The 21062-nt window shown below is 41.4% G+C and overlaps 1 protein-coding gene across 4 annotated transcripts in view; it reads left to right on the top strand.

Annotated features, from left to right (window-relative positions):
• LOC122550467 (rho guanine nucleotide exchange factor 7-like) overlaps positions 1-21062 on the top strand; it is a 137417-nt gene that overhangs the window by 20762 nt on the left and 95593 nt on the right. For all 4 annotated transcript variants that reach the window (XM_087987899.1, XM_043691228.2, XM_043691224.2 and 1 more), the window contains exon 3: positions 16891-16975. In XM_087987899.1, the coding sequence (XP_087844025.1) occupies positions 16891-16975 (85 nt within the window). The remainder of the gene's footprint in view (positions 1-16890; positions 16976-21062) is intronic.

Below are 21062 nucleotides of genomic sequence, written 5' to 3'. Positions count from 1 at the left end.
CTAGCCTTCCAGCATCAGTTTGAAGTGGCCCAATGTCTACTCTTGCCTGTCGTTTGTTTCTTATGTATTGAAAGAAACTTTTACTATCATTTCTAATATTACTGGCTACCCTACCTTCATATTTGATTCTCTCCTTCCTTATATCTCTCTTTGTTATCCTCTGTTTGTTTTTGTAGCCTTCCCAATCTTCTGATTTCCCAGTGCTCTTGGCCACTTTATAGCATCTCTCTTTTTCTTTGATACATTTCCTGACTTCCTTTGTCAGCCATGGCTGTCTAATCCCTCCCAGGATAATCTTTCTTTTCTTGGGGATGTACCTCTGTACTGCGTCCTCAATTATACCCACAAACCCCTGCCATTTTTGCTCTACTGTCTTCCCCGCTAGGCTCTGCTTCCAGTCGATTTTTGTCAGTTCCTCTCTCATGCCTTCATAATTACCTTTATTTAACTGTAACACCATTACATCCAATTTTGCCTTCTCTCTTTCAAACTGCAAACTGACCTCTACCATATTATGATCGCTGCTTCCTAAGTGTTCCCTTACTTTAAGATCTTTTATAAAGTCTGGTTCATTACATAGCACTAGGTCCAGAATAGCCTGCTCCCTTGTGGGCTCCATGACAAGCTGTTACAAAAAAGCCATCCTGTAAGCATTCCATGAATTCCCTTTCTTTGGATCCACTGGCAACATTATTTACCCAGTCCACCTGCATATTGAAGTCCCCCATAATCACCGTGACCTTGCCTTTCTGACATGCCTTCTCTATTTCCCAGTACATGTTGTGCCCCTGGTCCTGACCACTGTTAGGAGGTCTGTACATAACTCCCATTATGGTTTTTTTGCCTTTGTGGTTCCTCAATTCCACCCACACAGACTCCACATCATCTGACCCTATGTCATTCAGTGCCATAGATTTAATTTTGTTCTTAACTAACAAGGCAACCCCGCCCCTCTGCCCACCTCCCTGTCTTTTTGATAAGTTGTAAATCCTTGGATGTTTAACTGCCAGTCCTGAACCCCCTGCAACCACGTCTCTGTGATGCCTACCACATCATAATCATTCACGATGATCTGTGCCGTTAGTTCATCTACTTTGTTACGAATGCTACGAGCATTCAGGTAAAGTGCCTTAATGCTAACTTTCTTATCATTAGAGATATTGGAAGTCATAAGATGTCTAAGTTATCCTTCCTTTTTGCTGCGTTCCTAGTCTGCCTCAAGCTTAAATCCGCCTGCACACATGCTATCCTGCTGTTTATCTTTCCATTTAACTCCATACTCCCTGTCACTTTCACTTCCCCCCCCAAACCAAATCCCTTGTTTCATGGTAATCTCGGTCTGTGTGGTGCAGGTTTTTAAGATTACTGTTTTCAACTGCTGCTTTTACTGGTTTAATTTTTGCAGCTTGTGTGAGCTGTTGAGAAACACTTTGGTTTTTCCAGGGTATCAGGGATACATATGATAAAATGACAGTAAACAGAAGACAAGGTTAAAAATCACACAACAACAGGTTTATTTGGAAGCACTAGCTTTCATCAGGTAGCTGATGATGGAGCAGCGCTCCGAAAGCTAGTGCTTCCAAATAAACCTGTTGGACTATAACCTGGTGTTGTGTGATTTTTAACTTTGTCCTCCCCAGAGGAACACCAGCTCCTCCACATCATGCAGAAGGCTCACAGACTTAAAAAGAGTTAGAATGGAAGCAGATGTTGGGATCACTGTAACGCAGTGTACTCACCACTGGGTGGGATTGATGAAGAATGTTGCCAACATTTTAACTGTTTGCTCCTGTTTGAATTTGACAGTATTCAATGTTGGAATATTTAGAATAAATGTGGATGATCAGATCATACTGCTTCCTCCCTGCTCGATTTAGTTGTTATCGATTTAGTGGCGTGTGATTTGATACCGGGTTGTTTTAGACATTGCGACTGTGAAGCCTGCTCGCAGCTTTATCTACCAGATGGTCAAGTAATTTTCTATTAAGTGCACTTGTGGCTTCTTGTTCTCAATGCCCTTCATATCTCTCCATTATGTAACTAGTTGTCTTTGTCCAACAAATGTTTATTTTTGAGACTCTCTGTGAAGTATCCTGTCAAGTACAAAATCCATGCTTACTGTCCCAGGCCATCCAGGGCAACATTACTTCCTGCTCCGATTTCCTCCCACAGTTTGAAGATGTGCAGGTTAGGTATGCTGACCATGTTAAATTGCTCATAGTGTCTGGGAATGTGCTGGCTAGGTGGGTTAACCATGGGAAGTCCAGAGTTACAGAGATAGGTTATGGGTTACTCTTCAGAGGGTTGATGTAGATTCAATGGGCTGAATGGCTTCCTTCCACACACTCAGGATTCTATGATTCTATGCTGACTACTGATAACATCTGCCCACACATGCACTCACACAGAGACAAGTTTTATCTTTCTATCTCTTTGGACCAATACTTTGTTGCTTTACTTGTAACCATTATATCCTTTTCCTTTAGGTACCATGACAATTGTCCTGCCCTTCAATCTGTCTCTGACCTTCCCTTTTGTTCTCCCTAACATGCATTTTTAAACAGCAAACTTTCCATCATGTTTCTATCTCTCACCAATCCTGAAGGATCACATTGCACTCAAACCATTAACTCTGTTCTTCCCTCCACAGATGCTGCTAGACCAGCTGAGGTTTTTTAAGAATAAATGTAGGCCTTAGTGCCGATCTCCATATCTTAAAAGTGCAGTTTTGAAATCTCTGGAGCCTGCCATTACTAGTATTGAACTAAAGCAACATACCAGGGTTTGAGGAACCCATAATCTGCAAAGCAATGTACAATAGGTGCATCAAGCTGCAGTTTGCTACACACAAGGCAGTAATACATATCCATTTCACATAATTATTGTTTCAGTTTACATTCATAGGGTGTTAAAGGGCTTTTTTTTTTGATGAGTTAATTAACTTGTAGCACAAACAGAACAAAAGAAACAAATCACAAGAAATTAACTGTGTTTTCACATTTGGCTTAGTTAGTAGCATCCTACTCCAAATCAGAAAGTAATGGATTCAGAACGCCTTATTCCTGATGAGGGGCTTTTGCCCAAAACGTCAATTCTCCTGCTCCTCAGATGCTTCCTGACCTGCTGTGCTTTTCCAGCACCACACTCTCGACTCTAATCTCCAGCATTTGCAGTCCTCACTTTCACCTAGTTCATTTTAACCTCTGAACACCTTCTACAGAGCTGTGCACTTAATCAAGGTTGATAGTCCAGTATCATACTGAGTGCTCCATTATCAGAGGTGGCATCCTTTGGATGAAATAAACCAAAGTTTGGGTGAAGATTTGTAGCTCGGGTGCTCATTGTTGTGGTTCTGTTCGCCGAGCTGGGAATTTGTGTTGCAGACTTTTCGTCCCCTGTCTAGGTGACATCCTCAGTGCTTGGGAGCCTCCTGTGAAGCGCTTCTGTGGTGTTTCCTCCGACATTTATAGTGATTTGTATCTGCCACTTCCGGTTGTCAGTTCCAGCTGTCCGTTGCAGTGGCTGGTATATTGGGTCCAGGTCGATGTGCTTATTGATTGAATTTCTGGATGAATGCCATGCCTCTAGGAATTCCCTGGCTGTTCTCTGTTTGGCTTGTCCTATAATAATAGTGTTGTCCCAGTCGAACTCATGTTGCTTGTCATCTGCGTGTGTGGCTACTAAGGATAGCTGGTCGTGTCGTTTCGTGGCTAGTTGGTGTTCATGGATGCGGATCGTTAGCTGTCTTCCTGTTTGTCCTATGTAGTGTTTTGTGCAGTCCTTGCATGGGATTTTGTACACTACATTGGATTTGCTCACGTTTTGTATCGGGTCCTTCGTCCTGGTGAGTTGTTGTCTGAGAGTGGCTGTTGGTTTGTGTGCTGTTATGAGTCCTAATGGTCGCAGTAGTCTGGCTGTCAGTTCATAAATGCTCTTGATGTATGGTAGTGTGGCTAGTCCTTTGAGTTGCGGCATGTCCTCGTTCTGTTGTCTTTCCCTTAGGCATCTGTTGATGAAATTGCGCTGGTATCCGTTTTTGGCAAATGCATTGTATAGGTGTTGTTCTTCCTCTTTTTGCAATTCTGGTGTACCGCAGTGTGTTGTGGCCCTTTTGTATAGTGTCTTGATGCAACTTCTTTTGTGTGTGTTGGGGTGGTTGCTTTCGTAGTGCAGGACTTGGTGTGTGTGTGTGGCTTTCCTGTATACCTTTGTGGTGAATTCTCCATTAGGTGTTCCCTAAACAGATACCCGCGCAATTTCATCAACAGATACCTAAGGGAAAGACAACGGAACGAGGACATGCCGCAACTCAAAGGACTAGCCAAACTACCATACATCAAGAGCATTTCCGAACTGACAGCCAGACTACTGTGACCACTCGGACTCATAACAGCACACAAATCAACAGCCACTCTCAGACAACAACTCACCAGGACGAAGGACCCGATACCCAGCATGAGCAAAACCAATGTAGTGTACAAAATCCCATGCAAGGACTGCACAAAACACTACATAGGACAAACAGGAAGACAGCTAATGATCCGCATCCATGAACACCAACTAGCCACGAAACGACACGACCGGCTATCCTTAGTAGCCACACACTCAGATGACAAGCAACATGAGTTCGACTGGGACAACACTACTATTATAGGACAAGCCAAACAGAGAACAGCCAGGGAATTCCTAGAGGCATGGCATTCATCCACAGATTCAATCAATAAGCACATTGACCTGGACCCAATATACCGGTCACTGCAGCGGACAGCTGGAACTGACAACCGGAAGCGGCAGATACAAATCGCTATAAATGCCGGAGGAAACATCACAGAAGCGCTTCACAGGAGGCTCCCAAGCACTGAGGATGTCACCTAGACAGGGGACGAAACGTCTGCAACACAAATTCTCAGCTTGGCGAACAGAACCACAACAAATAAACCAAGCTCCTGTATAACCTTTTGGAATCAAGTAGGCTTGCAGTACTACCAAGCCTTGAAACTCTGAAACCTGTTTACCTTCCTGAATGTCTTGAACTTGTGTTTTGAAATTCTCCCCCTAAATCTTTCCACTTCCTTCTACGGTACAATTGCAACATTTAAGAGGCATTTGGATGGGTATATGAATAAGAAGAGTTTGGAAAGATATGGGCCGGGTGCTGGCAGGTGGGACTAGATTGTGTTGGGATATCTGGTCAGCATGGACGGGTTGGACCGAAGGGTCTGTTTCCATGCTGTACATCTCTATGACTCTATGACTCTATAAGAGGTACACTTAGTAAGTTTACAGTTAGTAAATTGGAGGTGTAGTGGACAGCGAAGAGGGTTACCTCAGATTACATCAGGATCTTGACCAGATGGGCCAATGGGCTGAGGAGTGGCAGATGGAGCTTTTTAGATTAGATTACATTACAGTGTGGAAACAGGCCCTTCGGCCCAACAAGTCCACACCAACCCGCCGAAGAGTAACCCACCCATACCCCTACATTTACCCCTTACCTAACACTATGGGCAATTTAGCACGGCCAATTCACCTGACCTGCACATCTTTTGGACTGTGGGAGGAAACCGGAGCACCCGGAGGAAACCCACACAGACACTGGGAGAACGTGCAAACTCCACACAGTCAGTCACCTGAGGTGGGAATTGAACCTGGGTCTCTGGCGCTGTGAGGCAGCAGTGCGATAAATGCGAGGTGCTGCATTTTTGGAAAGCAAATCTTAGCAGGACTTAAACACTTAATGGTAAAGTCCTAGGGAGTGTTGCTGAACAAAGAGACCTTGGAGTGCAGGTTCATAGCTCCTTGAAAATGGAGTCGCAGGTTGACAGGATAGTGAAGAAGGCATTTGGTATGCTTTTCCTTTATTGGTCAGAGTATTGAGTGCAAGAGTTATGAGGTCATGTTGTGGCTGTACAGGACATTGGTTAGGCCATTGTTGGAATTCTGATCTCCTTCCTACCAGAAAGATGTTGTGAAACTTGAAAGGATTCAGCAAAGATTTACAAGGATGTTGCCAGGGTTGGAGGATTTGAGCTACAGGGAGAGGCTGAACAGGCTGGGGCTGTTTTCCCTGAAGCGTCGGAGGCTGAGGGGTGACCTTATAGAGGTTTACAAAATTATGAGGGGCATGGATAGGATAAATAGGTAAAGTCTTTTCCCTGGGGTCAGGGAGTCCAGAACTAGAGGTTTAGGGTGAGAGAGGAAAGTTATAAAAGAGACCTAAGGGGCAACTTTTTCACGCAGAGGGTGGTGCATGTGTGGAATGAGCTGCCAGAGGATGTGGTGGAGGCTGGTACAATTGCAACATTTAAGAGGCATTTGGATGGGTATATGAATAGGAAAGGTTTGGAGGGATATGGGCCAGGTGCTGGCAGGTGGGACTAGATTGGGTTGGGATATCTGGTCAGCATGGATGGGTTGGGCTGAAGAGTCTGTTTCCATGCTGTACATCTCTGACTCTATGACTCTATGGCTCCCTCTTTGACCACATTTATAGTCCCTTATTCTGATAACTCCTGCTTTGTTTCAGTCTGATAAAATGCAGGTGAAACATTCAGCTTTAAAGGTGGTGTATAAGTCATTCAATCCATTTAATCTTTCCTGGCCTGGGGTTATTTACACAGTGGTGAATGTGCTGTATACAATGGTGCCTTCAGCTGGAAGGAAATTTGTAAATTCAATGTGCTCAGAGATTAGCTGACTAATTGCCATTGATATGAGGCGAATGGGAACAACAATCCTTTCTTCTGTAGGTATTTGTTGTGAAAGATTACCACATTTAAATATTCAGATGTAAATCTCTGTTGCAATAAAGACCATGAAAAAGTAAATGAAATGTTATGTGGAACAAATAGCATCTCCTACTTCTGCCCTTTGGTAGGCACAGTTCTATTTGAATGGACAAAATTATCAGCTTAGTATTTTCATTCACAATTGTGCCATTCCAGACATGTGGCAACTTTTGAAACAGGGGGAGGCCATTCAGCTCCTTATGCCTTGTTCCCCCATTTAAGTAGGTAGTGGCTGATCTGTACCTCCACCCCATTTACTTGCTTTGCTACAAATCCCTTGGGACTCTTACAACCAAAAAAAAATCTGTATTGTAGACAAAGGTGCCCCATTTCAAATGCCTTTGTATAAAGAATTGTTTCCAGACAGCATCCTTTAATGGTCTGGCTTGAATTTTAAGGTTATACCCCTTGTTCTGGATTCCCCCCATTCCCCCATCAGAGGAAATCAATCCTCCCGAAGTACATTTGGAACCCCACCCTGTTAAATATATCAAGCTTTGTGGGCGACCCAGTGGCTCAGTGGTTAGCACTGCTGCCTCACAGCATCAGGGTCCCAGGTTTGCTTCTAGCCTCGGGTGACTGTCTGTGTGGAGTTTGCATATTCTCCCCATGTCTGCGTGGGTTTCCTCCAGGTGCTCTGGTTTCCTCCCACAGTCTAAAGATGTGCAGGTCAGGTGGATTTGCCATGCTAAATTGCCCATAGTGTTAGGTGCATTAGTCAGAGGGAAATGGGTCTGGGTGGGTTACTCTCCAAAGGGCCTGTTTGCACACTGTAGGAAATCTAAATCTAAAAAAATCAAACACCTCATTAGATAAGCTGTCACTCTCCTACTGAATAGAGAATCCAAGATTAACTATCCAACCTGTCTTTAAAAATGAACTCTCTAAGTCCCGTTATCATTTTAGCGACAGCCAGTATATCCTTCGTGGGGTGTGGTGACAACCAGAGGAAGTAAGTAGCTGACCCAGTTAACTTAGCATCATTTAATTTAGAGCTTAACATAAACAGCAGCATGAGTTAGAGAAGCAAGTGGGGGCAGGACTTCTCTTAAGCAACAGCTGGATGCAAGGACAGTTTCTTTAAGAGTAGATCTGCAAGCCTCATCAGTTGAGTGTGGCACAAGGGAAGTTGGGAATTAGGATTGACTGCAGCCCCTTGAGCCTGTGATACTGCTCAGTAACATCCTGGTTGATGTGCGATATATCTGTCTTTGTCCCATATTCTTTTATTTTCAGTTAACAAAGATCTACCAATATTATCTTTAAGATTAATTAGGGATCCAGGATCAATTACCATTTCCAGAAAAAAAGTTCTAAAATACTGGGCATTAGTGAGACTTAGCGCACTTGAATTGCTTTGTGCATTTTTGAAAACCTATACCAGCACTGAAAAGAATTCAAGGAAGTTTCCCTACGTTGGGTTTGTAATGAAGTGATTGTCATTGGAGGAAAGGTTGAGCAGCTTGGGTCTATAATTGTTCAAATTTAGAAAAATGAGCTGAACTTGTAATATGTAAGATTGGGAGGAGTTTGACAGGGGAGATGCTGAGAACGCGTTTCCCCTTTGGGGAATCTGGAACTGGGGGATTGTTTAGAAATTAAGAGTCTCCCTTTTAAGACAGATGCAGAGGAGTTCTTTTTCTGAGTGTTTCACCTTAAGCTGTTATTTCTTATGACCTTGAGTAGGCTGCTCGAGTTCTCATCCCCAGAGATCTGTGGCGGTTCTCATCAAGCCTGAGGTAGATTTTGGATAGACAAGGGAGTCAAGTGTTAAGGGGGCCAACAGGAAAGTAGAATTGAGACCACAGTCAGATCATCGAATTAAATGATGGAGCTCAAGGGACCAACAATGGCCTACTCCTGCTTCTTTATCTCACGATCAAATCTCTATTCCCCCATTGTGTGCAGAGGTATTTCCTCAGTTCCTACCTGAAAAATTTGGCTCTAACATTTTGACTGGTTCGTCCAGCCCTAGTTGCATTGAACAGCAAAAATAGATTTTCTCTATCTATTCTGTCTGTTCCCTTTAATAGCTGAGAACTATGATAAAATCACCCCCTGGTATACATTGCAAGGTTTGCATAATCTTTACTCATGATTTAACCCTCAGAGTTTAGGTATCAGTTTGGTAAACCTGTGGTGCGCCCACTCTAAGGTCTATATGGTGTGGTGTTCAGAACTGTGCACAGCCACACAAAGATGTGGTCTGATCACAGCTTTGTACTGCTGTAGCATGACTTCTCGTGCCTTATATTGTAGCGTTTCAGTTACCTGTCTTGTTATTTTCTGCTTGCGTCCTTGGCATTTTACTGCCTTTGGATCATGACTGTTTCTAGCTTTTTACCATTTAGAAAGAACTAGTTCTGTCATATCATATGTGCCTATGTTGGAATCCATTTGCTACAGTTTTGGTAATTTTGCTTTATCTCCAATATCTCTTTGCTGTTTTATGCTGATTTCTGCAATGCTCAATAGGCCACCTGCCTTTGGGTCATGGCAACTTGTGGTTTTCTCTCCCATCATCTAAGTAGTCAGGAAGTATAGGACACCACGAGTTACATTCTGCCAATTTAAAGTAACTGCCGAGTATCTCTGTACTGTCTCCTGTAGCTCAGTCAATTTCTGAACTAGGTCTTCAAGCTTTCTTCCAGAGGTACTTTGGAATCATAGGTTCCCTACAGTGTGGAAACAGGCCATTTGGCCCAACAAGTCCACACTGACCTTCCAAAGAGTAACCCACCCAGACCCATTCCCCTACCTTATTACTCTACATTTGCTCCTGACTAATGCTCCTAACTTACACATCCCTGGACACTATGGGCAGTTTCGCATTCACAGTTCACCTAACCTGCATATCTTTGGATTGTGGGAGGAAACCTGATTGCCCAGAGGAAACCCACGCAGAGATGGGGAAAATGTGCAAACTCTACACAGACAGTCGCCTGAGGCTGGAATCAAACCCGGGTCTCTGGTGCTGTGAGGCAGCAGTGCTAGCCACTGGGCCGCCCTTTTATGTCCACCTGATTTAAAATCTTACCTAAAACTTTGTAGCTTGAGAGGGGAAACAAGTGAATTCTACTGAACAGGCGATTGCCAGAGGAGATTGCAAGGATAGGTAGCAGCATACTGATTGAAAGGAAGTAGATTCAATTATCACGTCCTAAAGGTACTTGGACGAAAACTTGAAAAGGAGAAAGCTGCAGACAATGGGCAAGGTTACAGTGAATTGACTAGCTCGTTCAAAGATCTGGTACATGAATAATTAGCTGAATAATCATCTTCTGTGTATTTTTAGGCTTCCAACACTGAACTCTTGAACAAAAATAAGCTATCAGATAAAATGGGCACGATTCAAGAAAGATTGATTTGATGGTCTAGTGCTTCTTTTCATACGGGATTTCCAAACTTCCATTCCTAGTGTTCCTTTCTATACTTTCCCCACTGGGAAGGTGATGGCCTACTGGTATTAACGTTGGACTGTTAATCCAGAGACCCAGGTAATGTTCAGGGGACCTGAGTTTGAATCCCACCATGGCAGATGATAGAATTTCAATTAAATGCAAAAGAAAATCTGGTATGAAGAGTTTAGTGGTGATCATGAATCCATTGCAAATAATTGTTAAAAACCCATGTGCTTCACCAATGACCTTTAGGGAAGGAAACTGCCATCCTCACATGATTTGGCCTACACGTGACTCCAGATCTACTTCATTCCTGATGAAGGGCTTTTGTCCGAAATGTCGATTTTCCTGCTCCTCGGATGCTCCCTGACCTACAATGTGGCTGACTTATAACTGCCTTCTGGGCATTTATGGATGGACAATAAATGCTTGCCTAGCCAGTATGCCCTTGTTCCATGAATGAATAAATAATTTGCTTCTTGCTAAAATTAACCATCAGAATCCCAAGTAAATTGGAAAAAAAAGGTCAGCATCAGGAACAAGTTAGCAAAGAGAGTGGTGAGAATTGTAACAAAATCACTTATTGCACTAATTGAATGGTCTTGGCTTGCATTTTTTTTTTACCTTCACTGTTCCAGGAAGTTGCCATTGACCAGATTGAGAAGAATAAGCAGCCAGGCTCAGCAGGCCTGTACCGCATTTCCATTCTTTTACAAAGGAACTAGAGTTTATTTATTAGCTGATACTTATTTTGCATTTCAATGTTTGCATATCTAATTATGAGTTAATCCCTCGCATTGTTGCACAAGGAAATGGAGGAGGTGTGCTTGATCGTATGATCTCTACATAAAATGCTGTGAGTGTGTCAACAATAATTTGATTGTAGATGATGGGCCTAGTTCAGGTCCAATTTTTAAGTCAGACATTCTTGGCTTATTTTGTTTATATAATAGGATTGCAAAACGTTAAGGCAATTTGGAAATCAGAGGCATAGAGGTGATTGAAGATAAACTTCTGTGCTTCTCAGCATGAAATATTGCAGCATCAAGTATTTGGGTCTGTGTTATCAGATGTTGGGTCCCTTGGTTTTTTTCATATCTGTAAATGATTTGGATGTTAAAAAGGATGTATGGTCAGTAAGATTGCAGATGACAGCAAAATTGGTGGTCCAGTAGACAAGTGAAGAAGGTGGGATCTCAGAGGACAATGGGACATTGAGCCAAGGAGTGGCAGATGGAATTTAATTTAGATACATGTGAGGTGTTGCATTATGTTAAGGCAAAACAGGGCAGGACTTTTTTGCTAATGGTAGGCTCCTGGGGAGTGATCCTTGGGGTGCAAGGTCATATTTTCTTGAAGGAGGAGTCACAGACAAACAGGATAGTGGAGGAGGCGTTTGGTTTGCTTGCCTTTATTAGCCAGTGTATTGAGTATAAGAGTTGGGAGGTCATGTTGCGGCTCTACAGGACATTGGTTCGGCTACGTTTGGAATAATGTGTTTAGTTCTGGTATCCTTGCTATAGGAAAAATGTTGTTAAACTTGAAAGGGTTAAGGGTAGATTTACAAGGATGTTGCTGGGTTTGGAGGCAGTGAGCTGTAGGGAGAGGCTGAATAGGCTGGGGCTATTTTCCCTGGAGCGTCAGAGACTGAGGAGTGACCTTATAAAGGTTTATATAAGGTAGCCATGGATTAGGATGATTAGCCAAGGTCTTTTTTTTCTCCAGGGAAGTGGAGTCTAAAACTAGAGGGCATTGGTTTAAAGTGAGAAGGGAAAGATTTAAAAGGGACCGAAAGGGCAACGTTTTCACACAGAGGGTGGTGCGTGTACGGAATGAGCTGACAGAGGAAGTGGTGGAGGCTGGAAGAATTACAACATTTAAAAGGCATCTGGATGGGTATATGAATAGGAAGGGTTTCGAAGGAAATGGGCCAAATGCTGGCCAATGGGACTAGTTTAATTTAGTTTATCTGATCGGCATGGATGAGTTAGACTCTATGTAAAGTTTTGCATGTGTGAGAAGAGTCTTGCATCACTTGCAACATGAAAACTTCCCAATACGTGGTCTTCCCTGATTTACATCATCATGTTTATCTACATAACAAATGGTTAAACCCATTACTCTTTTAATTATTAAACATTGTATAAACGTTGGCTATATGCCAGGAGCCTGAGTTCTCAATTATGTAATATGTAACAACAAGGTCTGTAACTTAGTTTGATTGTACACAATAAAGGAGCTCAAACAAATTGACCAACAATATTCTATAATTTTTAATTCTATACATATAACTTTTGAAATAAATACATTTATACCTTAAAGTCACGCAAAATTGTTTGTCAGTAATGCAATACAAGGTAAACCTTTTCTTTAACATAATTGGTTTCAGGCTGTGCACATTGCGCCTGGTTGACAAGTTATAATTCCATTCAGCATTTCCTTCTAATTTTAGGAGGATGTGTTAGTTCATGTGCTGCAAGTTCTGTAGCTTGGCAACACGTAGGTGAGTCAGCCAGGGTTTTCTCTCTGATTTATCATGAAAGCTAAGATCATGGTTGCTTGAGATCTGGAAAGATTCCCAATCCTGTCCCCCACTGGAAGAGTGGATCCCGCTGAGCATCCCACAGAACAATGATTAAAATATTGAGAAAACTGAGTTGATGTTTTAAAGACTCCCAAGAACAAATGTTTTTATATATTTGTCCAATTCTGCCAAGGTCCTCATGTACCTACTTCAATGTTTTAATGCTTCTGATATGATTACTTTGAGACAACTGCTCCAAGGAGCTTAAGTTGCACTATTATACACCACCAGGTTTGGTCTTAATTCTTGGCACCACACTTCAGAAAGGGTGTCAAGTAACTGGAGCAGTTACAGAGGGGATTTACTGAAATGATACCAGGAATAAGGAACTTCAGTTCTGTGGAGACAGTAGGGAGGCTATGATTATTTTCCTGAGAACAAAAATCATTGAGCAGACATGATGGTCAAAATTATGAATAACTTTGACACAGATTTACAATAATTATAAAAGAACCAGAGTTAGGCAGACATTTTAATACAGCAAGTTCTGATAACCTATAAAGCACTTTCTGATGGGTGGTGGGAGCAGATTCAATGATACTATTCTGAAGAGACTTGGTTAAATACTTGTTAAGGACCATGTGGAAAGAATAGGGGAGAATGGAATTAATAGGGTAATTTTTTTCAAAGAGCTAGCATAGGATGAAATAATGTCCCAGTATGTGTAAAATGTTTGATTCTCATAGTTTCATAGAGGGTCTAACTTATCCATGCCAACCAGATATCCCAACCCAATCTAGTCCCACCTGCCAGCACCCGACCCTTAACTCTCCAAACCTTTCCCATTCATAAACCCATACAGATGCCTTTTAAATATTGCAATTGTACTAGCTTCCACTGGCAGCTCATTCCACACACGTGCCACCTTCTGCATGAAAACGTTGCCCCTTAAGTCTCTTTTATATCTTTTCCCTCTCACCCTAAACTATGCCCTCTAGTTTTGGACTCCCCCACCCCAGGGAAAAGACCTTGTCTATTTACCCTATCCCTATGGATACAATACTTCCCTTCCTATAACTGCCCGGACCAATGTTGGGAAGGGCAAATAAATGGCTGGTTGACACTGCCCGCTTCCGACTACCTCAGCAGTTAGGTTCTGGGTGGGCAGATCCATGGGCAAGTTGCCTGATTTGCCAACAAAAAAATGCCCTTAAAAGGTCCATGAATAACCTCCCTTAAGCGTGTCAGCAGATAAATGGCCTGATTTAACAATTTTCCTGGCAGGTATGAAGATTGGTTGATTTATTGACAGTGAAACCACAGTGGCCTACCTGCTCGTCTCTCAATCTAGGGTCAGTTTTTTGAGGGGCAAGATTGAATGGCTGTGATCCCTTGACCACACACTCTGCACCATAATCCCCTAAGAGGCTCTAACTGATAGAAATATTCATGCTGTAGAACATAGAACAGCACAGGCACAGGCACTTCAGCCCATCATGTCTATGCTGACCATGATGCTACTCTAACCTAATCCCATCTGTTGGCATATGATCTGATTCCCTATATTCTCTGCTCTTTAATGTGCTTGTCAAATGCCTCTTAAACTTTACAATCATATCTGCATCGACCATCTCCCAGTGCAGACAGGCTAAAATTATTCTCTGTATTTACCAACAAAGGAATAGAAGATTTAAAAAAAAAGTAGGATACTGAATCAAAGCAAATATGTAGCATCGCTGAATTTATAATCAGTCCACAATATAAAAAAATACTATTTTATACTGTTCTATGTAGAACCAGCTGAGTGTATTGATTTTTCAAATGACAGGTCAACTTTTCGGGTGGAAAACTATTTTGACAATGATTAGAATTGTCATTAGAATTAAAGATTGTGAGTGCATTCCTTAGAATTCAAATTGATGACATTTGAACTGAGATCTTTCAATCATCTTGTGATATGTAGTGTTAGATAATATTGACATCATGGCAACAGGCTATTTGACATGACTGGTCCTTGCCATTGGTTATGTTTCACACAACCCCTTTAGTTACTGTATCCTTCCAGTCCTTTATCCTGGCTTTATCCTGTTTCCCCATAAATGTCTCAATGGCTAGGCTCCTTCACCTTTCATGTATTGGCGAATTTGTACTCTCACTATTCTCTGGGTATAAAGGGTAGCAGCTATGTTCCAGTGGATAGCACCCTTACCTCTAAGTCAGGATGTTGGCATTCAAGTCCCATTCCAGAGATGTTAGCATATAATCCAGGTTTATCCTCTCACGCAGTAACAAGGGAGTGCTGCATTGCCAGTTGTGCCCTCTTTCAGAATCATTCTGAGCCTCCTTTGTCCTCTATTCAGATAAGTGCAAAGGAATACTGCCTGATGTCTCAGCCAATAAACAATAGCGCCACTAAAAATATCTGGTCATTATCGGTTTTCTGTCTGTGGGATCTTGTTGTGTTTCTTGGCTTTATGATGTCTAGATATAAGCACACTGATATAAGCTTCCCTAATCTAATGAGCAAGTTATAATGTGGGTCTGGAATTCAAGTATCTGTTAAAACTGAACTATATATAGTTCAGTATGTGCTTACCTCTGTATCTCAATGCTTTTAGAAATCAGTCAAATTGGCTTGGTTTCCAAGGCAACCCATTTCCTATTCTCCATTTTTAAATCTTTGTTTTTTTAAGCTGCTGATAAGAATAACACCTATTGTAGGGATAGTTCATGAAAGGTTATATTTTCCACCTGCAATCTCTTGGTGCCAGAACCTTATCTGCCTGAGAATGAGATTCAGAAAATTATGTGACCAATGGCTCTCCAGCTATCAGAATTGCTGGATGGAAAATTTGCTGTTAATAAAGAATAACTTCCTTGTTTGATTGTGTCACAGTTTCACACTGGACGATGTTTAATTAATCCTTTCGCCTTTTTAGAAGTATTTTGTATAATGTTTCTGTGCCATAACAGTGTCATAACTTCATTATAGTTTGAAACTATGTTGGCTGAGCCTTTGAAGCCTCAAATTCTCATTGACCGATTTTGAGGTTTTATGATATTTATAGCTATTGCATGGGTTCCACACATTGAAGGAGTTCAGTGGTCACAGGCCTGGCCTGGCCTAATCTCTTTATCACTGGCTCACTTTGGGACTTATCCTTCATTCAAAGTATAAATTGCTTGTCTGGTTACCAGGGAGAATGCTCCAGTTTTGAAATGAGGTTCAGAAGATCTTGATTTAAAACACTGCACTGAGGCTTCTTTCTTGTATGAAACTACTGTGTGTCAGTGCCATCTCACGTTGTGAGCAGGTGATAGACATGATGTAACATCAAGTACTCAAAGTTCCAACTTGGTGAAGGACACCTCCTGCCCATGCTTCGCACTGACATCATGAAGTTTATGGAGAGAATGGAGTTTTTACTTGTGCACTACTGGGTTTGATATGAAATGTGGACAGCCCGACTGTGCGGAGTATGGTAAAGACTATTATTTTGTTTTAAAACCAGTACGTTCTTGTTGCAATATGATGTGGTTAGTGAGAATAATGGCAGTGGGTAATAATTGAATTAAGCTCAATTTCTAAGTTGCTTGCAGTTTATTTTCCCCAATGTGTTATAAAGTAGAGCAGATTGATTTATTTCATGATTTAGAATTTTAAAACTGCAGCAATGAATGGAATTAATCTTCCAAGCAGCTGAAATTGTGGAGCATGCTCAGTTAAAACTGAGATTCCTGTCAACATCCAAATCAAATGCTTTGATTGAAAACCTTGCAATTAAAGCTCACTCGCTTTTAGAGATTAGGAGTACAAATCCCGTGATTCCACGTCTAGGTTTTTGTTTTGGATGGTTTGAGTCTGTAAAATAGGCAGCAGCTTATCTTTGTGGAAAAGACAGGATTCCGATTTAATTGATAAACTGAAGGTGGGTGTGTACGTGCTCTCTCCTGCTGTCAGGAATGAAGACAAGTCTTCACAGATATAGGTGCATTCAAAAATACATTGGAACTTTTTGAATATTGAAAGGCTTGTTGGCTGTGAATGTCTGGGACTTGTAATCTTGGCTTTCATTCATCAAGCAGCCCCTCCTCTGGAAGCTCCACTTTCTGAAGACTGAAGTAATGTGTTAACAATAAAAATATTGAAACTGTCTACTCCTTTGGTTTCCTGCAGACTTTTGATGCCAATGACCTTTATCAAGGACAAAACTTCAACAAGATTCTTAGTTCACTGGTGGCTTTGAACAAAGTAACTGCAGGTAAGAGGCTCCTTCGGGAGGGGTTGATCTCTCACTGAATCAGGCTCGCAGTTTGAAGCTCGCAGTCAGCAACATTAGATTCAGAGCTGTATGTGGAGTTTTCTATATTTGGAATTTTTGACCTTTCGACCTTCATCGTTCAATTGTAATAGATAATGTGGAAACGATTGATTAATTTTGTAGACCTGCACTCCTGATGGAGCCTTGTACCTGTGTGCACCAGGTTCCTGATAAGTGCTGCCTGTGGTGAAACTCTGACTTGGGACCACGTTTTCATTAAATTATTCCTGCAATGCATATAATAATTGCCAGACCTCTTTCATTCCAAATGTCGAAGTCTCCACACATCCTTGATCTCTGTTGTGAGGGCATTTAGTTCATCAACTCTCGTTGATGGTTGTGCTTTTAGCCCCTTGGATATGAGTCAGTGACATTCCCGCACTAACCCTTGCTCCTCTTTATTTTCCTCTCCTTTTGGGAAGCCTGATCATTCAATGGTGAGTTGAGAGGGGCAAATGAACATGAGGAAGCTGCTAGTGTGAGAGAGAGAGAGAGAGTGAGTTCCGAGGGCCTTTAATGTTAGAGGAGGTTTGAGAAAGGGTTTCATCCTCAAAAGTAGCACAAAGTACCTTTGGTTAGAGTCTGTTTGGTACATTACAGCATCATTGTTATTGCTCAAGGTTAACTCATACTCATAATCTCTGAGTTAGTCCACAGTTCAAGCTGAACTGCACCTACCCCTTGCATTTTATGTTGCGAGTGCCTTTTGGTATATTGACTATCTTTATTAAACTCAGTTTCAAGACCAAGTTTTTATTGCCCTTTACCTATTCTGCTTTTCCTCTTGCCTTTATTAAACCTGCTTGGCATGTTTTGCAATGTTAATAGGGTTATATAAATGCAATCTATTTCTATTCAGTATTAAACAGGCTAAAAGCTTGGTAACAGTGAGGAACAAAAGCCTGATTGAAATGTTTCGGATGGTGTTCAAAATATATCACTTACAGGCAACAATGTAAGTATTATGGGTTGTATGGTTAAATAGATAACCCAGCATTCTATTTGATGACCTTCAGGGTTACAACGAAACTTCACAGCAACTCTCCAAAACAAACAAATAATTTGGATAGAATGAAAGACTTGCATTTCTATGGCACTTTTTTCATAACCTAAGGATGTTCTAATGCACCTTTTAAGGCAATGAAGCACTTTCGAAGTGTAATCACTGTGTAACGTTGGAAGCACAGCAACCAGTTTGCACACAGGGTTCTGTGTACAGCAAAGTGATAATCTGTTCTGATGTTAATTGAAGAATAACTATTGGCTGAAGCATTGGGGAAAACTCCTTTGCTGTTTTCTGAATACTGACAGTTTGTACATCCAACTGATAGGGTTTGGTTAACTTCTGAATGGAACATGGCCACCATCAGTGGTACAATGGTGCAACACCCTTGGCGCTGACCCTCAGACAATTGTGACTCTTCCTCAGTACTGACCCTATGACAGAACAGAGCTCCCACAGTATTGACCCTTTGATAGTGCAGCAATACAGCAATCCACCAATGCTGTCAGGCAAGTGCCAATGAACTGAGTGCAGATTTACCACTGAGAATTTGAAATTATGAGGACAACTTTCATAGATCAGGTTTGTATTCTTTTGAGGAGAAGATTAAGGTGTGATTAGTGGAGGTGCTTAATGTGAGGGGAGGATTCGACAGGTTAGGTTGAAATAAACTATTTTTAGAGAGTCCATAGCAAGGGCATAACCTTCAAATTAGGGTGAGGCTGTTCAGGAATGATATCAGGAAATGATTCTTCACACTAGCGGGAGTGGAAATCTAAAACTCTTTCTGAAAAATCTGTCGAGGATGTAGAAGGATGAAATGGTTGTAAACCAAGTGAAAGTATCAGTATTGATGTTGCTGAATAATGTTTAAGCAAGGATATGAATGATTAAGATGCCAAGGTGAGTAAATTAAGATTCTGATCTGCCATCATTTATTGTATGATGAAACAGGCCTCCTGATCTTGTTTTCATTAAACAATAACACGCAGTAGAAAGGACATGAAAGGACCAACTCAATAATTGGTCTCAGCAGTACATCGCATCTCCAAGAGCTCACACTGAGAAATTGTTGATGTGTTTTCAATTGTATTTTATGTCTATATTTTCTAATAAGCATTCCTGGTGGATCAGATCTCCATTGGCAATGACTCTGGACAAATTAACAGTGTTTGCATTGCCATGTCCAGCATTTAATGAGATGGATAAGCGGGCCAGCACTATAATAGTGCACCATAAGGTGACTTGCCCTCCTGTTTTTTTTTCCTTGCAGAGAGGCTCTCAGGTTTCAGCTCCCAGTAAAACTTAATCCACTTTGGAATTGATTTACATTTTTGGATTGTTTCCAATTGTGGATTGGTAAAGGGGAAATTGTGTAGTTTAGTTGATAAATTTGTAATTTAGAGATTTGATGTCTTCATTAAGAGCCATGATGAAAACGGTTTCATTGCAGAGTCTGTTTCTTAACCCTGGGTTTAAAACTTCTGTTCAATTGCATTTATAATAGCCATTAACTTAAGTCTGTGATTTCGTAAAGTTGCTGGCCTGGCTAATGTGAAGTTGAAACGATTTAAATTGGGATGTGCTATATCGAAGGTGGGTCTAAGACCCAGATCTGACACTTGAGTATAGTGGGCTGTATCCTGTCACATTTGATCTCTGGGATTTCAACCTTGACATTGATGATGATTTTGAGCATATGCAAGTGGAATGGCCAGGCTAAGGCCACTCAGAGCCTTGAGCCTGTTCAATCAGATCAGGACTAATGTGCCTTCACAACAACAACAACTTGCTCTTTAACATAATGAAATATCATAAGGTGCTTCAGAGGAGGATGACCAAACAAAGTTTTGATACTGAGCCATATCAGATGATAATAGAACAGCTGATCTAAAAGTTGATTAAAGAGCAGCTGAAAGGAGGGATGAGAGTAAAGCATCAGAAGAATTTAAGGAGGGAATTTCAGACCTTAGGGCCGAGGGAGCTAAAAACATAGCCATCAAAGTCAGGGATAAGCAGCACCTTCATTCCCTTAATACCCTTACTATAAAAATCCGCTGATCTATGCTTTTCAAATTTTAGCTATTGCCCATCTACATTTTGGGAAGAAAGTTCCAGCTTCTAATTACCTCTTGTCTCTTGTCCCTGAAATGGCATCACCTTATTGAGTGTGAAATGCTGTATGAAATATGAGTGTTGAATGAACACCTGATCCTTTCTCTGGTATCTGTCCATCTTCAATTGTCTTTATGTGCACATTTTTTTTTAGTACAGGAATTTGTGGCGATCGCACTTTGTAAGTCAATTCTGAACAAATGATAGCAAATTATTTTTTCCTGTTTAGATCAAGAAACAGATCTCAGTTTTATAGCTTTTGTCCAAGACACGTTCAGCATAGATGGAGACAATTTGACCAGTCGTGTCTTTGCTGGCTCTCTACAAGAGCTTCTTTGTACCACATACCTTCTTAAATCATGTTATTCATGTGTAACAACCTTGTTTCAGATTGAACTGCCTCAATTTCAAACATGAAGTACAGTTCTATCTTAGTGTTGTCACAATTAATTCTGCCTTCATAATATTTCCCCATAGGTAAAAACAATGACTGCAGATGCTGGAAACCAGATTCTGGATTAGAGTGGTGCTGTCTGAACTGCTGTACTTTTCCAGCACCACTCTACTCCAGAATAATATTTCCCCATAGCCTTACAAATTATTCCCTTTCTGATATTTACCCTTTTCCTTTTGAAAATTACTTCCTTTGCACTTTCAGGTAGCTTATTCCCCTAGGAGTTTCTTTTAACCAAAAGCTCTCATTCGAGGTACCTGGAGGGAAAGCTTACTCTGATTCTTATTTTGATTCATTCATGGATGAGGGTGTCACTGGCAAGACCAGCACCTATTGCCCATCCTTAATTGCCCAGAGAGCAGTTAAGAGTAAGCCACATCGCTGTGGGTTTGGAGTTACATGTAAATCTGACCAGGGAAGGATGGCAGTCTCCTTCCCTAAAGGATATAGGAAGG

Source organism: Chiloscyllium plagiosum, unplaced genomic scaffold (genome assembly GCF_037043375.1).
Source record: "Chiloscyllium plagiosum isolate Xiang-an unplaced genomic scaffold, Cpla_swu_hap1 HiC_scaffold_6, whole genome shotgun sequence".
Taxonomy (NCBI): Eukaryota; Metazoa; Chordata; class Chondrichthyes; order Orectolobiformes; family Hemiscylliidae; genus Chiloscyllium; species Chiloscyllium plagiosum.
This window is presented reverse-complemented; position numbering and strand designations above follow the sequence as displayed.